Here is a 20,683-nt window from a genome sequence, read left to right as displayed (position 1 = left end):
TATTGTTTGACTTTGGGAGGGGGATACGTAATAACTTCGCGCGAAGCAGTAGAGAGCCTGGATAAAGTATGGAACATTTCCACGATATCGGCATTCAGCTTTCACTAAAGGTAGATTAATATACCCAGCCGGCACATGACCGACCTTCAACGTTGAAATATGATTGAAATAATGCCAGTCGTTGAAACAACGTTTAATGCTAAATGGTTGAAAAAGGTTAACAAAAACACTTTCTAAATCAACGTTTAATTTTTTACAAGATCTGTACGTTGAAACAACGTAATGTTTTCAACAACATACATAAATATCTGCCTTTTAACATATTATTATGATAATTCATTAGCATTTAATGATTTTTCTGATTTTCATAACAGTTCTTCAATGTATATGTTAAAATATAAGTATTATCATTAACAATAATAGTTTCACCCTCAACAGAGCAGTGCAGCAGAAACCTTTTGCTTTATGTGATTTTGTGTGAATTTACAATTTTGTCTGCTTGCCTAACAGTTTACATTGCATTATTACATATTCATACACTGTCATGTAATTTGACCAATTAATTAAATAATAATACAGACTGCAACTCGCGCAAACTATTCCTATTGTCATTGGTTGTTTCTCCGTTTTACTTTGAGCATGATTGGTTAATCTGTCTGTCTTCCAGGAAACTGTCCAATGAGAATGTGCGCAGCTCTGCGCGCCTATTTTAAGTTTGAAAATACGTCCGTTACTCTCGGTTGATGGTGTGAGCAGCTGCTGTTTGCGTTGATGATTACTCGGTCAGACCTGGATTATTTTATATCTACCTGTTGAATTCTTAAATTCTGAGTGAATTTTAGTTGCTATGCAATGAAGAACAAAAGCTGGAATATGAACAGAGGAAGGGGTCGTAGCCTACGTGGTCTGTTGGCGATATCAGGTAAGAAAACATTTTTCAGTCCTTAACAGTCTAACGTTTAGGGACACGGGTAACGTTAGCAGCTAATTTACCTGTCATAGGCTTACTGCAACCTCATAAGATAAATAAGTTATCTCTGTGTGTGTTTTTGTACTGCTTCACTATTAACGTAGCGATATTAGCACGTATTTCAATGTGTTAGTACCATCTAACATTGCTGTGTTTTTGTTGTTGGTAAGTTAACATGAGAGGTAAAAAAGCGTGGGAATGAGTAAAGTGATAAAACCGTCATTTATTCGTTAGAAGTATGTTTAACGTTACATAACCTCTTCAAACACTGATAACATATTGAAAAGATATTTGTTTACTTTATTTTTTAGATCAAGCATTGGAATAAGATGTTTATCGGGGGAGAACACCCAACAGAAAGACCCATTCACCAACTAACGTTACAGTAAGTCAATTTTACCCACGTACTGTTCGAAAACCTACACTGGGATCGTATTAAGTGTGACTTTCATACTGTTACTGATGGAAAGTCTGAGTAACTTTCTGTCCTTTTGTCTTTCTTCTGCTGAAGTGGCACACTGAAAGGGGAGATTCGTGTCACCTTCATCAGTCCTTTCTTTAATCACTGGAAACATTAAGGGAAAGACCCTCAGATGCAGGTAAAATTATTTGATGGGGTTAGGGTTATTTGATTTTGGTGTACCAACTGGCATTTTTTGTGTGTGTGCTTCCCTTTCTCTGATACACATTTCTGACGGGATTGCCATGCTTTGTGTATGTTTACATTTTTAATCATGTAACAACTAACAGTCTCAAAGATGACATTACTCAAAGATAACATTTTTACAATTGAAATAAATTTCATATACATAATATAGGCTATATATATATATATATATTTATATATTTATGTTTCCTCACAATGTCAAATGTGCTTGTTAAGTGCGGCAGCTTTTATACATTTTACAATTTTAATATGCAAGTTAACATTTATGTCGAGTCAGCAGGGCTAACGTTAAAACTCACCGTTTGTTACATTATGTCTTAACCTTATTGTCTAACCATAAGTCTGTCTAGCTTTAGCATGTAACATGCTGGTCCTAATAAAGTTAAACCGTTATTAACGTTAGCCCTGAATGTGAAACATGCATCAGCCATCATAACATTAACGTTAAATACCTTTGGTTGACTAACATTAATTTAATAACGTTAGCTGTTAACTTAACGTTACATCTTACAAGTTACTGTTGCCTCTTGCAAACACGTAACAGTAGGGGTGTGAAGGTTATTATATAACCGTGAGACCGACAGTTATAGTTGAACACCGTCGTCATTAGAACTCTATAACCGCCAAAACCGTTATTCAAATATTTTTACAAAAATGTTTTATCATAGAGAATGTTTAAATACTATTATCAGCTTACGAGGGAAACAGGTGGAGAGTTAGGGCTCGTAGGAGCGCGTAGCTCGCGTTGGTTGCTCGCGTTGACTATGTAACGGCCCTAAAGGTGCACAGACCTCTCCCGAATCATCTCCAGCACTCAGCCTCCGAAGCGCTTCAGAGGCTGAGTGCTGGAGATGATTCGGGAGAGGTCTGTGCACCTTTAGGGCCGTTACATAGTCAACGCGAGCAACGCGAGCAAGCAACGTGAGCGACGCGCTCCTTTTCATAGTACACAAGCGTCACCGGCGATGCGTGAAATGCAATACACCGATCGCGCAGCAGGGGGTAGTAGAGTCTAGAGTCGGGTCACGTAATATTCAGATCAAAATGGCAACTGAAGAGGAGTGCATATTGCTGATTTTACATCGGCGGCAACAAAGGATGTATACGAACAAGCTCGCATAACTTTTCCTCTTCGCCCACCATTGTATTCAAATCTTCTTCTTCTGTAAACATAATAATATACCTTTTTATGTACATTACTTGCAATGTCGCCCCCACCGACAACGCATAGTATTGCGTGCATCGGCGCGTCGCGTATCAAAAACTAGGATGACACATTTGGCTACGCATCGACGCATAATGGCGGCCGAAGCGTAGCGATGTGTAGCCTTGCGCACGCGTATGCGTACCGATGCGTTGACTATGTAAGGGCCCTTACCGATCAGAGTGCGCGCTGACACGGAGTAAAGCCTTGTTTATACTCGACGACGTGTCCGTTTCTTTTACTGTCTATGGTCCGCGCGCACCTTTTAAATAAACGCGCAATTTTAAATAAACGTAGAGCAAGTAGCTAATCAGTGTCTGCTCGTTTATTCAAACTAAGTTGTCCTATAACAGACGAACGTCGCAACGCATACAGTTCAAATTTCATTCAAGCTCCAAACTGCAATTATTGTTAAGGGGCAACCTAATGGCTCTGCTCTGGCGATTTTTACAAGCATGATACATCTTATCTATTTTTCAGGACAATGCCTGGTGAGAGCCACTACAGAGGATCATAGCCATCGTTGGAATTTTGAAAGGACGTGGGTGAATATCAATCTGCCAAATGAACTTTTTTAGCATGCACATTCACATCTGTATATTAATACTGATTATATATTAACTTTGTTTGTTACTGGAAAGAACTTAGCTTCTGAACTAAGAACAAAGAACTTTTTGACTAAAGGACTTGACCGTGTTTTAAGCCTATGTGCATTTTAAAGTAAACCCCATGCCATAATGGAAAAAGTATGTACACATATATTGGACAGTTGCTTGTAATTGCTATCAAATATTGTTTACATAAAATAAACATGTGTATTTTTACATATATTGGAGAAATGCTTGTAATTACTGTCTATTAATGTGTATATAAAGTGAATCCATACATTGAGTAAATGTCATGTTGATATATTGGAAAGTTGATTTTAATTAGTATAAAGCAATGTTTATATAAAGGTTTATATAAAGTATACCTCATACATTGAGGTAAAGCCCCATACATTAAAGGTACAAATATGTAGAAATATTGGAGAGTTGCCTGTAATTATTGTCAAATAATGTTTATATAAAGTAAACCCCCTTATTTAAATGGTAAACATGTAGAAATATTGGAGAGTTGCTTGTTATTACTGTCAAATAATCTTTATATAAAGTAGCACACTGTATTTAAATGGTACAAATATGTAGAAATATTGGAGAGTTGCTTGTTATTACTGTCAAATAATGTTTATATAAAGTAAACCTGCATACATTAATGGTGAAAGCTTGTACATTTATTGGAGATGTGTCTGTAATTACTGTCAAATAATGTTTTAATAAAGCAATAACTGTTAAAAATATGTTTCTGAAACTTAATATCACAAGATCTTGTTTTTTTGTACAGGATAAAACCAATATTTAACAGGAATTTACTGTAAATAGATTGAATAATGACATAAAATAAAAGTTTAAATCGATCAATATACTGGTATTAGGCTTTAAATTAGGGTATCTGAAGGTAATTATACAACATTTTCTGTGTGTTTTACATAGAAAAGTCTTTACTTTGACAAGGAGTTCTTGTAGATGGATTGGATTATCCTAAAAATATACCAAATAATACTGTATTAAAACAGAAGTCTTTGATTTAATTATGTAATTTTAAGGTATTTCTGCAATATTTGTAAGTTTTTATACAGATTTATACATTCGTTTAACATTCAACAGACATTTTTTTTATGAGATTTTTTTTTCTTTCTACAGCAGTTTGACTGTAAAAATACAGAAAATGTTTACAGTAAATATCCGTTTTCAAAAAACAAAATTTTTCTGTAAAATAATTTACGTTTTTTTACTGTAATTTGACGGTAAGTGGTTGGCAACTTTGCTGCCAGACTTTTTACCGTTATTTTACGAAAAAAATTTTTACAGTGCATCCGTGGCCCCAGGATCACCAGTTTTGCTCATCTCTGAAACTTACATGCACATCATGCACGTCTATTCTGGTCCTTATGTGAATTTATTACTTACATTTTCATGTATAGGCTATGTTTTAAATAAACTATATTTTGTCCACATGTTTTTAACATTGATAATAATAAGAAATGATAATAACATTACACAATATATCTGTTGTTATTGTATTTTTGATCAAATAAATGCAGCCAATCAGAATAAGAGACTTATTTCAAAAACAAAACAAAATTGAATGGTAGTGTAAATGAATCCATTTCTACTGTACGTGTAAACTGACTTACAGTCAAATATTACAAAGAGCAGCATAATCAATGGCAAGAGCAAGCCATTTTTCAGAAAAAAAGTCCATGACCATATTGACAAATTTAATGACAAACATTTTATTTTAAAGTAATCAACTTATTTTAAAATATAATACAAGACGTTGTTAATTTTAAAGTAAAAAGTACAATTTAATGGAGATCACATTTGTGATGTGACTTGTTCAGAAGGCACATGAATCCTCTATGAAGTTCTATTCATAAGCAACCAGCTATGAAGAAGAAGAAGAAAAAACAGACGTGGAAAAAATGAAAGGTCTTGCAGCAACAGGAAAACAGCTATGAGAGCACATTCCTAGTGAACCCCGGCTCAGACAATGAGGGGTGGGACAGATATTTTAAAATCTGTAATCTAACCCCTAAATCAGAAACATTGCTCAAAGTTTGCTTTACACTTATCGCGATGGAGTCGTCGGGAGTCGATCTGGGAATGTTTATTTCCAAGCGGAAGAAGACTGTTTCTTCTCCGAGAAGCAGTTTCTCTTTTTCGGTTTATCAGCTCGAGATTTGACTGGAGATAAAGCCTACTGTACGCCACAGCTCGATATGTTCTGCGTTACGGCGATCTATGCAATATTTCGCTCGAGGAAATAACACCGAACGGATTGTGATTGAATGAAAACTGAACTCGAAAGAGTTTAACTTTAGAGTAAACTCCGAGAATGTCAGGATGTGGCAAAAGTTAGGCTCCAGCACATCTGGATATGACTTGCGCCTCTGATTTCAATATATTCGTCGCTTTGAGACAACAGTTTTATGTTTTAAAGAAATGAGAGACGAGTTTCATAAACAGATGAAGTTTGATAAGCTTGATTCGTGAGTGTGCGCAAGACGAAAATCAGGTAAATAACCCATTATGTTTTCTAATCTCTTTTAAATCTCTCTCTCTGAAATTGCTCTTATGGTGAATGTGGCGTAATGCATGACTATAGCCTATATTTAATGAATATGAATTCTATTTAGAGAGATATGTTGATAACGGTTTGAATTAAAGGGCCATGCTTGGTCATAGCTTTTCCATTGTGAAGGGGCAGAACTGCAGCAGCAATTTTGTTATTTTAAGAAAAAGAGAATCACAACGTGCAGAAAGAAAAAAAAACTAATCTTTGGCTTTATTTGTCTTACTCTTTCTTGCTTTTTTTAAATGAATTTTTTGAGGTATTTGGTCTTCACAGGTGGTGTGTGTGTTTGTATATATACACCTTTTACATAATGAATGATGATGATGATGCAATATCTGAGGTCATGAGACATGTGGATGATGCTTTCATACATACATTCTGTCAACTACAAAGATTTGGCTGCATTATATATCAGATATTTTATTAGAATATTAGAATTAACCAAATACCAATATTCTGTTCTGGCATCTTTGCACGCCATTCTTACGAGAATCCATGTTGCAGTCAATGACACGACCAGAGCCCTAAATGAAACCCATATCTAGTTAGCATGAACCATGAGTTCAGTTCATTTATCTCTGTGACTGTGAAATGCTGGCGCTTACAAATACACTGAGGCGTACCAGTTCTTTTAACTGCAGTCAAAACAGGCAAATTCTTACAGCTGCAAGATGGAGCCAGAGATATGCTACTGAATGCTGAATTTACCCTGAACTATTTCAAAATCCTGACTCAGACTCTTAATTTATTTCTTCAGGATAACAATATGTATGAAATACATTTGGGAAGTTGGCATGTCCTGCAGAGTAACATGCTAGAATCTGCCTAAAACCATTTAAAACAGAATTTTGCTAATTTTTTTATAATATTTTTTTATGTATTATATTTTTTTATATTTTTTTATATACTAAATGGAATACTTTGTACTTTTATAATTAATTTGTCACCATCAAAGAACTAGATCAAATGTGAAGGCAAAAGGTGATTAAATGTGAAAAGAAATTGAGACTTTCACTATCACTTATGCATTCCTAAAAAAATTAACTTAATTAGCCTATTCAAATGAAAAAGCTTGTAACATAATTAAATGTAAATATAAATGTCGAAACAAAGCTGTGAGCAGCAAAGGAGTTTATTCTATTTTAAAGTCCTGAGAAAAGTGGAAGGAGAAGACAGTTCACTGGTTCCCATGGGTCTTTTGACTGCTCTCAGAGAGAATGCTGACAAGCAGGTCATCGAAACAGGAATCGCATTTCATCATGTTCACTTAAGGCTTTGATTCAAGACGGCCACTATCTGATTTGAAAAACATCCTGGCAGTTTGGAAATAAAGATCAGAATACCCAGAGAAGGGTGGGGTTGTTTTCCGTCTTAATGTGGCCCAGAGAGCCCAGCAATTACCCATTTTCTGTGCACTAAGTGTACGTGACAAAGTTGTTTACCCTGACCCACCTGCGCTTACATTGATGGGATTAAATGGAGAACTTAAAAGACTCCACAGATAAAGTGACTCCTGTTGGAATCTCGCTGCATGTGTTTTCTACATCAGGCAATAGCCATCCTCATTTCCAGTTGCCCAGTTTGTGTGTGGGCTTGCATCCCAAAAATGACGATCATTTATATGCAGATACGCAGATAACAACAAATATCACAGATTATAATATACACAAATCTGCATTCGGAAACGTCTCATAAAGACATATTGCCCAAAGCATATTTATTTGTACAAAGATACACATCAACCCTGGCTCTCAAAACATCATGGCTGATTCTGTTTTTCCATGACGTCACGTAAGTGTATAGTATGCCTATACTTTAATTACTTGTTGAGGCAACACGAAAATAGTCTGTTGTTTTCAGCGTGCTACTGTTATACAGTGACCTAAAACGAATTTGAACAGTTATAAACACTTTCACCTATTGCTTGTTGAAAGCAGCCTGGAGAACAGGCCAACACTTCAGCATGCAGGTTTTCCATCATCTTCATATAGTACGTTTTTTCACCCAGCCATTTAGCTTGCGTGACTTCCAGTCGACTTCCAGACCTTGAGGAACAAGCAATCCGGAGTATCTGGACGGCTAGCCGGGTGCGGCCTCTGAATGGCAGGAAGTATAGCCATCAATATTTACTCTGCGTGTGCAGCAGCCAGAGTGTCTGCGAGGAGGAGAACGAGGCCTCCACTAAAGTCCTCTCCCACCAACCCTCACTATAATTGCAGCACAGACAGACTGACTGGACCCTCTCCATCTGTCGTTCTTTAACTCATGACTTCCTTTGGCGTGGGACAGGGGTTATTGAGCTTTTTCCATTTAGAGATTCCAACACTATGTCATTGTATGATTGTGCCATTATATTATTCACGCATGGAGCGGTGCCTTGCAAATGCCAGATCAGTGAAGGATGATGCAAGGGAGCATGGGATATGTGCATACGATTAAATGGAAGGAGCTGAAGTGTTTTTTGTTTGTGTCAAAGCGCTCCCTCCTAAGGCTCGCTCTCATCCTGTGTCCCCTCTTTCTTAGATATGAAGGCTTCTGAGATGCTCGCAGCATTGTTTGTTTTGGTGTATTCAGGGAACTACGCAACTCTCGCAGGTGAGGTTACATAATTGCGGTCATAAAAGTGTTTACGTGTGCATATGTCTGAGTGTTGCATGGAAACCAGCCGGGTGATGTAGTGTTGCTTCCTGTGTAGACAATAAGCCAGAGGAAGTATATCTTCCTACTCTGTTTTGACATATTTTCAAACTCATTTGCAAAGAAACACTTTTTTTTTTTTTTGCAGATGATGTGGTGGTGGACTCTCCCCCAGAGAATCGTGAGTTAGCCATCATATATACAGTATATCAACTGAGATAGTGTAATATTAGTCACATTACATTTTTACATTTCCATAGATAAAGGAGAGGAGGACGTTTTACAGTGCGCATGTGAGAACACATACTCCTGTGTAAACAACACCTGCTGGGGCCGGATTTGCTTCTACAGTTCGGTCCATGAGCGGATAGTCAGGGGCTGTTTTCCCACCAGCGAGCAGTGCCACGTGCCTGTTGTTCCTCGTCTGTATTCCAAGTGCTGCCACACACACTTGTGCAATGCAAACCTCAGTGTGCCTGAAACAACAGGTCAGTCATGACTCATTTCTTTAAAAACACCTCTTTAGCTCAGCTAAACAGTTACTCATTTTAGAGTTGTCAATTCAGATATTCATTACTAAAATCAAAGAGTCGTTTGCCTTGGTAGAAGTTTACTCTCTGCTGCCTTCTAGTGTTACATTGGTGTCTCACCAGGGGCGGTTTCTTCATTAGGGCGATTGGGCGACGCACCACCAAAGTGTAAAAGTGACTTTTTCAATCACATTCACAATCTCATTCAACCACAGAGTTACGCTAGCCGTCACTATAGTCCAATCAGCGTCATGTCACGTTCTGTAGAGTACCGCCTCTTTTTGGGCGATTTCACTATGGCTGAGAATCGCCCAGAGTGTTCCCATAGACTTGCATTCAAAGATGTTTTTTTTCTAACTGCAGGCACTGCAATGCATTCTCTATGGGTTCCGGGAGGGCTCGCACTAACGTGCTTACGTCATCATACGTATCCTTAACTTGTGCAGCGATTGGTGGGAACAAACACACACTATTAAAAATCTTTAAGATTAAGTGACAAATAATATTTGAAAACAATTTTGAATTTGAATAACAAGAAACAATGAAACACTACTATAATATCTTTATCAAATGTGATTAAAAAAATAAAATAAAAAAAGAACGAGAGCGAGAGAGACTGTTGGGACCAGTTGAACTTGAACAACGTCATGGCGAACGCAGTCATAACACAGTCATTTATCGTGTCATTAAAATAAATACCATTCAGCCCGTCGTAGTAATCAGCATACATTGAGCAGGAGAAAAAGTAGCAACAGGAACAACAAGATCTAGGAGGGCCTTGGGAGAAGAAGACAAGCAGAGGCTGTCTAAAGAGGTATTTATTGCTGAACATTTTAATACTCGAGTGTTGGAAAATCTCACTTTGTTTTTACAATCAGTTTAGGAAAGGATGGTAGCAGTCTTTTTTACTCCTAGCATTGTACTTTGAAATTTGTACATTTCCATTCGAACACCAACACAATCTTTATCCTACATGTCAACGATTCAGTCAACAATATTATTTGTCGCCACCTAGTGGAATCTTTAATAAAATAACTTAAACTATCTGAGTGGATTGAAAATACATTTACTGGTCAAAAACCCTTGTCAAACTCCATTTGAGCTTGAATTTTGGTAAAATGTTAATTAACGTAATAACACACACACACACACACACACACACATCATCAGCGCTGTCGGACGGAAGCCTTGTATGTCCAAAACTGTTACTTTTCAGGAAACGAAAGAAAACCTGTTTTCCCCCCAAAATAATTCCCAAGCTCTTTTAATGCTTTCCATTGGTAAAATATTTGTAAAACCCATTGACAGATGTAAAGGGTGACCAATAGCATTCATTTTTGAAAAAATAGGGAAATATACAATATGGATTCTGCCTGATACATTGTTGCTGTCGGGATGGAAACCTTGTATCTCTATATTTATATTATAATAAATAATTTATTTTATAACTAAAATAAATGTATTTATTTTGTCAGGTCTGCGACACAATCTTAAAGTAGAGAAGTTGCCTTTACATGCTTAAGCTGTTAATTTATCCATTGCATGGGTGGACCTTATCCTTATCAATAATCCAAACATTTGCCCCCCCTGAGAGATTTTGCAGGAGCCGCCACTGTGTCTCACAGGTTTTAACTTTCTTAGGTTTTTAAACGCGTGTTAAAATTTTTGGGTAAAATCCCACTACTGTAAATTATACTGGTAGATTATAATTCCTATGTTTTGTCTTTGATGGGCATTATTTATTTTAAATGTTTTGTGAAAAGTCACAAGATTGCTTTCGATGTTTAACCTTGTAAATATATATTTTTTTCTCTAGATCTTGGTTATTTTATTGGTATTGTTTCCTTGAAATATGTCTTGTTTTTTTATTGTTCCTGTTATGTTATGGGTTTTTTTTTGTATAAAAAAAAACCCATTAAGGATATCCTGGAACGTCATACTTGAAAAAAAAACTTGTTGAAGCTTATGTTGCTGTAGCTCAAATAGAAACTAAAAACAATTCCCAAATTGAAAAAATATATTTTGAGATATATTTTTTAATACATTTCAAAATATACAAAAATAGCAAAAAATATATTTACTGCTAATAATTTATAATTGACATAAATATATTTTTATGAGTTTTAGTTATGTTTCCTCATATATCTTTTGGCCATCTTCATATATATCTGTGTAATATGTTTTAAATTGAAATGTATTTTTCTTGCCTTTTGAAGCACATTTTGTAATATATTTTGGCATTTCTGAAATTAAATACAAAATTGAATATGAAACATTTCCAGCTGCTTTTTTTTCAGTGATGTTGTCTCTGTTTCCAGTGGAAAAGCCCATCAGAGTGGTTCTGTTGGTGGGAGTGCCATTGTTGGTGCTGTTGGTGATGTCCTTGGCAGTCTGTGGGCTCGTGTTGTGGCTGCGTACAAGGCGACAGCACCGCCCCCTGGTGGAACACGAAACCTCTATGCTCAAAGTCCCCAGCGGAGGGGATCCCACATACGGGGTAAAACGCAACGGCTGGGTGACATTCACTGCTTTTTGTTTGATCTCATTATTCGGTAGCACTTTATTTTACAGTCCTGTTCCGCATGTATATACTATGTACTTATTATAGCAATTACAATAACTGGGTTATAGGTACTAACTCTAAACGTAAACTTAACCCACCTTATAAAACCAGTGCTTTCTTGGGTAAGTACACTGTACGTAGATGTACTGTAAAATAAAGTGTAACCCGTTATCCTCAATTCATTACATACAGACAGTCTTATTTGTAATGAGCTATAAATAGAACTGAAACCTTCATTCTCTTGAGCAACTTCTGAGCAAAATGTTCCTATGGGTTGTGATTCAAATTCCCATCATTTGACAGTAAGTGTGTGTAATTTTTTTTCCAGCTGGTCAGTGATTTAAGTGTGTAATTCTCCTTTTTAGGATATCTTTGATGAGTTTTGTACGTCTGGCAGTGGGACCGGCCTGCCTTATCTGGTGCAAAGGACCATGGCCCGACAGATCTCTCTGGCTCATTGTGTTGGTGAGTGAAACTTTCATATCTCATTACACAATGCTGCATAGGCGGAGGGTGAAACAACTGCAGGATGAAGTAATGAAGTCTAAGAGGAGGAGATGTGTTTTGCTCCATACCTTTTTTCTTGTACAAATTTTTTTTTTACTACATAATGTATAACATTGTGAGTTCTATAAATGTACTCTAAACTTGTTTTCAAATGTTTCCATAATTAAAAAATGAACATAATTTAATCCATAGATATAAATTATATTTAAATAAAAAATATATATATATGATTATTTATTATAATTATTATTAAATAAAATTATATACATGTAATATTTATACTTTTTTTCTTGTAAAGAGATTTCTTTCTCTTACTACATACTGTACAACATCGAGTTTGATTGAAAGGTTGGTCACATATTGATTTAAATGTACTCTTAATTTGTTTTTAATATTACCATAATTTAATAAATATATTTGAACCCATATATTACACTTATTTTAAAATGTAGTTATTATTATTATTAAACAAAATATCATTTAAATCTGTGTAATAAGTGTACACATTTATATTAGGATCTAATAATAATAATGAATAAAACTAAATTTAAATAAGTGTAATCTTTGTATTAATTTATATATGTTATATATTAAAATTAAATTTGTTTTAACATTTAGAAAAATAATGAAAGTGCACTGATCATGGCTATACCTTAGTATAATAATATATGCATCTCATTTCAGTTTATCATTTCCCTCTGAATGTTTCTGGCAGGTAAAGGGCGTTATGGAGAGGTATGGAGAGGCACCTGGATGGGAGAGAGTGTGGCTGTCAAGATTTTCTCCTCTCGTGATGAACAGTCCTGGTTTAGAGAGACTGAAATCTACAACACAGTCCAACTAAGGCATGAAAACATCTTGGGTAGGTTTCCACCCACACTGCATTTTTCATTTCTTGTGTGGGAAGGGATCGTTCTGAGTTGATGTAATGTCCTCTGTCCATCAGGCTTCATAGCATCAGACATGACGTCTAAAAACTCCAGCACTCAGCTGTGGCTGGTCACACACTTCCATGAGTTGGGCTCCCTCTATGACTTCCTTCAGGACACCACACTAGACCCCGAGGGCTGTCTGCGCATGTGCCTGTCCATCGCCAGCGGCCTTGTGCACCTCCACACAGAGATCCTCAGTACGCAGGGCAAACCAGCCATCGCACATCGAGACCTGAAGAGCCGTAACATTCTGGTGAAGAGAAATGGGCAGTGCTGCATTGCAGACCTGGGTGAGAAAGTAGAACAGAATATCTGAGTCCGAGTAGGAAATGTATCTCATTCCAAGACTTTTTTTACTTTGGCAAATCATATACTTTATTAAGGGTGAAATTTCTGTTGTCACCATCTCAAAGTTGAGATCTCAAAACATAATGTCTTCTTGTGTGATCTCTCAGGCTTGGCTGTCATTCACTCTCAGTCTAATGACTATCTGGATGTGGGCAACAACCCGAGAGTGGGCACCAAGCGTTATATGGCACCGGAGGTTTTGGACGAGAGTATTCGTGTTGATGTGTTTGAGTCCTATAAACAAACTGACATCTGGGCCCTGGGTCTCGTCATGTGGGAGATAACTCGTCGAACTATTGTAAATGGTAAGATGGAATAGTTATTCAACTTTATTTTTGTGCCACTACTGCTATTCTGTGCTCTTGTGACTTTAAATATGTTTCAAAATGTCACATACAGTATTGATACCAAAAACTTTGATATGCTGAGACTTATGTTTACAGAAATAATTAATTAGTTAAAGTTTCATTGCACATTACAACTTTAAATTAAAAGTTCTGTGATTGCAGGATCTCGGCGTTCTACCTAACTTTCGGTTTTTAGTTACTAAGCAATGATTTTCACACTGCTGATAGTTATTATTTTTTTCTCATAAGTTTCTTTGTCTTACTTCCCCTCTCCCTCGATCCCTCAGTTTTTTTCTCAATGTCTGTGTCTGTCTCTATCCACCCACGATTAGCGGCCCAATAATTATAAACAATCTTATCTGCTGTCAGCACTCCTGCTCATTTAGTCCAGATGCGCTTGTTTTCTCTCTCTCTCTCTATCTCTTTAACACATACTTTTTAAGGAGCACTTAATCAACCCTTTATATATAATTTATATGTAGTATTTATTACAGAATGTGATCTAATGGCACCAGTCTTTATGATTATTCAGAAATCATTATAATATGCTGATTTGGTGCTCAAGAACCATTTCTTATTATTATCAATGTTGAAAGAGTTGTGCTGCTTAATATCTTTGTGTAAACCATGATGCATTTTTCTTTTCAGAATTCTTTGATGAATAGAAAGTTCAAAAGAACATAATTTATTTTAATTAGAAATCTTTTGTAAAATTACAAATTACTTTACTGTCACTTATATAAAGTACACACAATTTGTGAGCCAAAACATTATGACCACCTGCCTAATATGCTGTTGGTCCTCCACGTGCTGCCAAAACTGCGCCGGCCCGCCGAGGCATGGAGTCTGTGGTATCTGGCACCATGAAGTTAGCAGCAGATCCTTTTAGTCCTGACTGTTCCATTATTTTGGAGCTACTACTGAGAAAGCTCGATCACGTTTTGAATTCTTCTTGGATTGGGGAACAAACATCATTGTTATTTATTTAATTTGGGGACATGTTATGAAGGGCTTTAAAAACCAGTAATAAAATCAATCCTATACTGAACCGGCACCGGCAGCCAATGGTAAGAGGACAGAACCGGAGTACTGTGATCCCGGCAGATGGATCCCAGAGGGCACATATACAATGAAATCAACGTAGGGCCCAAAATAGAGCCTTGAGGGAGACCATATTTTAAGGGGACCACAGAGGATGAAGTGTTTGCAAAACTAACAGAAAATGTTCTATCCAGTAGATATGAGTGAAACCATTTTAGAGCTGTCCCACAAATGCCAACCTCATACTCCAAACGATCTAAGAGAATCGAATGATGAACAGTGTCGAATGCGGCACTGAGATCCAATGTAATTAAAACAACTGCCAGCCCAGAATCATCCGCTATTAATAAATCGTTCACAACTTTTACCAGAGCGGTCTCTGTACTCTAAACAGCTCTGAAGCCAGATTGGAATTTATCCAGGATATCATTCTCTGATAAGAACAGGGTAATTTGAGATAGAACAACCTTCTCTAAGCCTTTGAATAAAAGTGGTAATTTAGATATTGGCAGAAAATGATTCAACTCTGCAAATCAAGGCCACTGCTTGTTTAAGACAGGGTGGAACAACACCATTAATTAAAAAACTTTTCACAATAGATAGTAGACTATAGGGCCAATAGTTGCAAACAAATCTTGGAATAGGATCCAGCGGAGTAGATGACAATTTCATGTGCTTACATAAATCTGCTAAACAAAACCTCTGGGCAGTGAACAGTTCTACTTATTAAATCTGAAAAATATTTAGATTTTGCAGCTTTAACCGCAGCTTTTAACTGGTATCTACTGAGAGTATCCTTTAGCCTGTTTAATAGCACGTGTTTCATTGTTATACCTATGCTGAGAATTAAGTTTATGGTTTAAGTCTGAGTGGAGCAACATCAATCATAATGCCCTGACTACTCTTGTGTCTAGAGAGCACCCAGAAGCCTCAATGATAGGCAAGGCAAGTTTATTTATATAGCACATTTCATACACAATGGTAATTCAAAGTGCTTTACATAGAAGTAATTAAAATAATCAAAAGAAATAAGAACAGTTTAGAATAAAAAGGAAATAAAATGCAGTGCAAACAGTCGGACGAACAGTGGCACAGTGCTCATTCATTAAATGCACAGCTAAACAGAAGTGTTTTGAGTCTGGCTTGATTTGAATGTGACTAGGAGCACATCTGATCTCCTCTGGAAGCTGGTTCCAGCTGCGGCTAGCATAATAGCTAAGCAGACTCTCCATGCTTAGAGTGAACCCGTGGTATTTCTAGCTGATGTGATCCTAATGATCTGAGTGATCTGTTCGGTTTATATTCAGTGAGCATATCTGCAATGTATTGATGTCCTAGGCCATTGAGTGATTTATATACCAGTAATAATACTTTAAAATCAATCCTAAATCTAACTGGGAGCCAGTGTAAAGACCTGAGGACTGGTGTGATATTTTCTGGTTCTGCTCAGAATCCTGGCAGCAGCGTTCTGTATGAGCTGCAACTGTCTCATGGTCTTTTTAGGAAGGCCAGTGAGGAGTCCATTACAATAATCCACCCTTCTGGTGATGAAAGCATGCACAAGTTTCTCTAAGTCTTGACTGGAAACAAAGCATCTAATTCTTGAAATATTTTTCAGATGATAGTATAGTTATTGCTTTGATATGACTACTAAAACTGAGGTCTGACTCCAGAATCACACTGAGATTCCTGACTTGATTTTTAGTTGTTAGACCCCTAGCGTCAAGATATGCGTTCACCTTGAGAACTTCATCTTTGTTTCCAAACGCAATGACTTCAGTTTCGTCTTTGTTTAACTGAAGAAAGTTTTGGCACATCCAACTGTTGACTTCATCAATGCATTGGCACAGGGAGTCAATGGGGCTGTAGTCGTTAGACGATAGGGCTAAGTAGATCTGTGTATCGTCTGCATAGCTGTGGTAAGCAATTTGGTTCTTTCTCATTATTTGGCTCAGTGGGAGCATATACAGGTTGAACAGGAGATAGAAGAAACTGGGCTTGCAGCATATGCATCAGCAAAACTATTTTATAAACTATCAGCTTTTAGATATAAAAGCAGGCAGATCAAGATAAAAAAAGAGGTTTATGGTCAGATAATATAATTGTCTTCTGTAGCCATATTACTAATAGACAAACCCATGGATAAAACCAGGTCAAGTGTAACCATGCCTGTGTGTAGCATCACAAACTGACTGTGTTAAGTTAAAAGAGTCAACGCCAGAGAATTGCCTCACCAATGGTTTAGACAGGCAACATACATGAATGTTAAAGTCCACAATGATTTAAACATTATCAGTGGTCGGAACAATCAAAGAAAGAAATCCTGAATAAAGTCCTTATCATATTTGGGAAGGCGGTAGATTAGTGCACAATGAACAGTGTAGGTCAGTTCCAGGTTAACCAGCTGTAATTCAAAACTTGTGTATTTCTCCACTGATAGTAAGCACTAAAACTGTCCTTAAAGAGCGTGGCCACTCTCTTACCTCGACCAGTGGATCTGGGAGTATTTAAAACATTGTAGTTTGCAGGCAACAGCTCAGAAAGAAAACAGGTATCCACCAGGTCAAGTAAGGTCCAAGTTAAAAAACAGAAATTACTATAAACATTCATCAACGCACACATCAGTTATGATAAATGGAAGCTCAAGCATGTTCGCTTGACGTGCGAGAACCAGTGGGGTTAATTCTCGTGTGTTACGCCACACGTTTGATCTTCCGCAAAAAAACAATGAGGTAATTTGTTCTCGCGTATCAAGCCGGTTCGGTTGAGCCTCTGTTTATGTTTGCCAGGGGTGCCGCTAGCAATTTTGTGCCCTATGAAAGAAAATGAGGTTGGGGCCCCCTAATAAATTACTACTAGTACTGTTACTACTAATAAAATCGATCTCTGGGGGCCCCAAAATTATCCCAACTTTTCCACCCTTAGTGCCCCTTATGTTCTCTGATCAATGTTCATGTGAATAAAAGCCTAAATTGAATCTGTGAAATCATATAAAGTGATCGTGTCTCTTCAGAAAAGTTGGACTAAACCACTTAATTCATATGGATTAGTTTTACGATCTCTTTATGAACCTTTTGAAGCGCCAAAGTGGTAGTTGCGTATAGCTGTCAAGGCAATTTTATTAAAAATATCTTCATTCTTTCGAAGATGAACAAAAATCCTACGGGTTGGGAACAAAACGAAGGTGAGTAAATGATGACAGAATTAAAAATTTTGGGTGAACTAACCCTTTATTATGAGGACTTGTTAGGAGATGATCAACAATATTCGCTTCACCTGTGACTGGTCATAATGTTTTGGCTCATCAGTATATACTGTATGTAACTATAAAAATGCAAAATAGAAGATTTTCGATGATTCCACTGTAGCTTTTTCCCCCATAATGTCAGCTGCCATATGCTCTTAGGCTCCCTGGATAATTTCCTGCAATCCTCCCACAGAAGTATTAGTACTGCCAACCTCCCTCAACGCCCAAACCACTGTTTTATAGATATGGTCAGAACAGACTTTCAGTCTTGGCATAAATCTGCATTTTTATCAGTCAAAATTCAAATGCTATGTAGTCAGCAACTGTTGACAAAAACTCCCATATAAATCCCTTAAATCTGTGGTTGCCTCAGGGATTGTGGAGGAGTACAGACCACCGTTCTTTGACGTGGTACCCTCTGACCCCAGTTTCGAGGAGATGAAGAAAGTGGTGTGTGTTGACCAGTACAGGCCCAGTCTCCACAATCGACTACACTCTCATCCGGTAAGATACTCAAACATACCAGAGATACAGACTTGGAAGACTTAGACCCTACACAAGGATTTGCTTTGACAGCTGCAATCTGGAGCAAATTGTTAGGAAAGCATTACATGCGTGTGGGACAAAATATCCTATCAGTCTATGATGTCACTGACAATATCTTATAGGCTTTAATTTTAGGTTTGCTTTGCAAAAGAAAATGGATGGAAATTTACATGTATCCTGCTTAATGCAAAAAGCAGCTGCAGCAGCTTGGTAACATGTGTTGAGGAGTAGCAGACTTGCAGGCTAGTCGCTAGATTTGTAGCTACGCTCTTAAAAATAAAGGTTCCAAAAGGGTTCTACAAAGAACCTTTCAGTGAACAGTTGTTAAAAGAACCATTTTCTAAATCTAAAGAAGCTTTTCCACTATAAAGGACATTTTATGCAATGGAAAGGTTCCTTGAATGTTAAAGGTTCTTAATGGAACCATGGATGAGAATAAAGAAACTTTATTTTGAAGTGTTGCACTTGAAAATAATTACCCCTTCGAGTCCATATATCTTGCTGAAACTGTTTTGCCATATTAGACTGTTTTATGTCTGCCACATTCACACACTCCCTCCTACAATGTATCTGTTCAGAGCAGAATGCGAAAAAAAACACAGTTTAAACAGTTTTGAAGGACAAATATGATTGTTTGACACCTACTTCAAAGCTAGCATGACATGAACAGAATTCTCACAAAATCTCATTTTTTTGTGTCAGAAGTTGTTGAGTTTGGATTTGCAAATGAAGTTGAAATGCATTGAAATCTTGGTCACTTCTTTGTGTCTGTTTTTGAAAATGAACTCCAGGCGCAGTCACTTATATTCACATAAACATAGGTCTACCCATACAACTGTATATTTACACATTAAGAGAGACATCAGAAATGACTAAACAAATGATTATCTACGCTTTCTGTATGTTTTTCTGTCAAGATCCTGTCTACAATTGCGAAGATTAAGAAAGAGTGCTGGTTCCAAAGCCCTTCAGCTCGACTCACTGCTCTGCGTGTGCGAAAGACCCTCTCCAAACTGGACCAGGACCATGACTACGACATTGACAAGCTTAAACTGGACCTCTAGAATAAACCTCCTGCACATATTTCCAAGAAAGTTCAATTCTACTGGACTCACATTGCATATCTATCCATCTGAGTATAATCTAAACTCTTTTAATGTGCCTTTCAAGCTTTTTGTCTTAAGGCTTCACTGAACATGGTTTATCTTATCATGACATTCACTGTGGGAAGTCGAGGCCTTAACTGTGCTGTTAAATGTTTCTCCTGAAACATATCCAGTTGACTACTCTTCTAAGACCTCTGTATTTCAACACAGTGACTCATTTATTACTGAAAGTAAAACAGAGTTAATAAACCCACAAAATAATTTTCAGTATAGTGAGAGTGAGAGGGATTTTTACAGTCAGGATGTGGGTTATTCTGGACTTCCTAATTGCGGTGTTTCCTGAAATTCATGACTCTTACGTACAGAGGTTGGCACATGCTTTAAACTGTTTGTTGCACTTATTTTTTTTTTGTACCTGTTTTTTGGATCCATGAAAGACTTTGAAATGGTCCATCTTTTTTAAAAACAAGAACTGCATTACAACTTGCACCAAGTAATTATTAAAACAGAGGACATATTAGTATAGTGCACTTTTGTAAAAAAAAAAAAAAAAAAAAAACACAAACAAAAAAAATGACATCACATTACTCTAGCTGTACTATATCATTTTTACGATGTAAGGAAATTGTACAATATATTTGCTTTTTGAAGAAATTATAATCAAAAATGTGTAGTATACAAGTTTTTTGCACAAAATGTCTTTATTTTTTCTCACTCCAAATAATAGTATTTAAGTATTAATAAAACTTCAGGATACTGAAGCAGACTTAGAACATTTTTCTACAGTAAAGGGGTCTTTAATAGAGGGTCCACCAAGTATTGTTTGATCTCAAACAAGTATCTTTGAACATTAACGTGTAG

The 20,683-nt window shown here is 36.8% G+C and overlaps 1 protein-coding gene across 1 annotated transcript; it reads left to right on the top strand.

The window, feature by feature from the left end:
• The first annotated feature begins 5,388 nt into the window (after nt 1-5,388).
• Nucleotides 5,389-20,595, top strand: acvrl1 (activin A receptor like type 1). The gene is made up of 11 exons (XM_056239053.1): nt 5,389-5,958; nt 8,542-8,613; nt 8,804-8,836; nt 8,916-9,143; nt 11,504-11,682; nt 12,114-12,213; nt 12,971-13,117; nt 13,202-13,477; nt 13,643-13,840; nt 18,544-18,674; nt 19,634-20,595. Exons 2-11 carry the CDS (start codon nt 8,544-8,546, stop codon nt 19,778-19,780), a joined length of 1,509 nt encoding a protein of 502 aa, XP_056095028.1. The 5' UTR covers nt 5,389-5,958; nt 8,542-8,543; the 3' UTR covers nt 19,781-20,595.
• Nucleotides 20,596-20,683: the final 88 nt, after the last annotated feature.

The sequence above is a fragment of the Rhinichthys klamathensis genome, unplaced genomic scaffold, assembly GCF_029890125.1.
Source record: "Rhinichthys klamathensis goyatoka isolate OS25496 unplaced genomic scaffold, OSU_Roscu_1.1 h1tg000020l_1, whole genome shotgun sequence".
NCBI lineage: Eukaryota > Metazoa > Chordata > Actinopteri > Cypriniformes > Leuciscidae > Rhinichthys > Rhinichthys klamathensis.
Note: the sequence above shows the minus strand (reverse complement) of the source record. Positions and strands in the feature narration are given on the sequence as shown.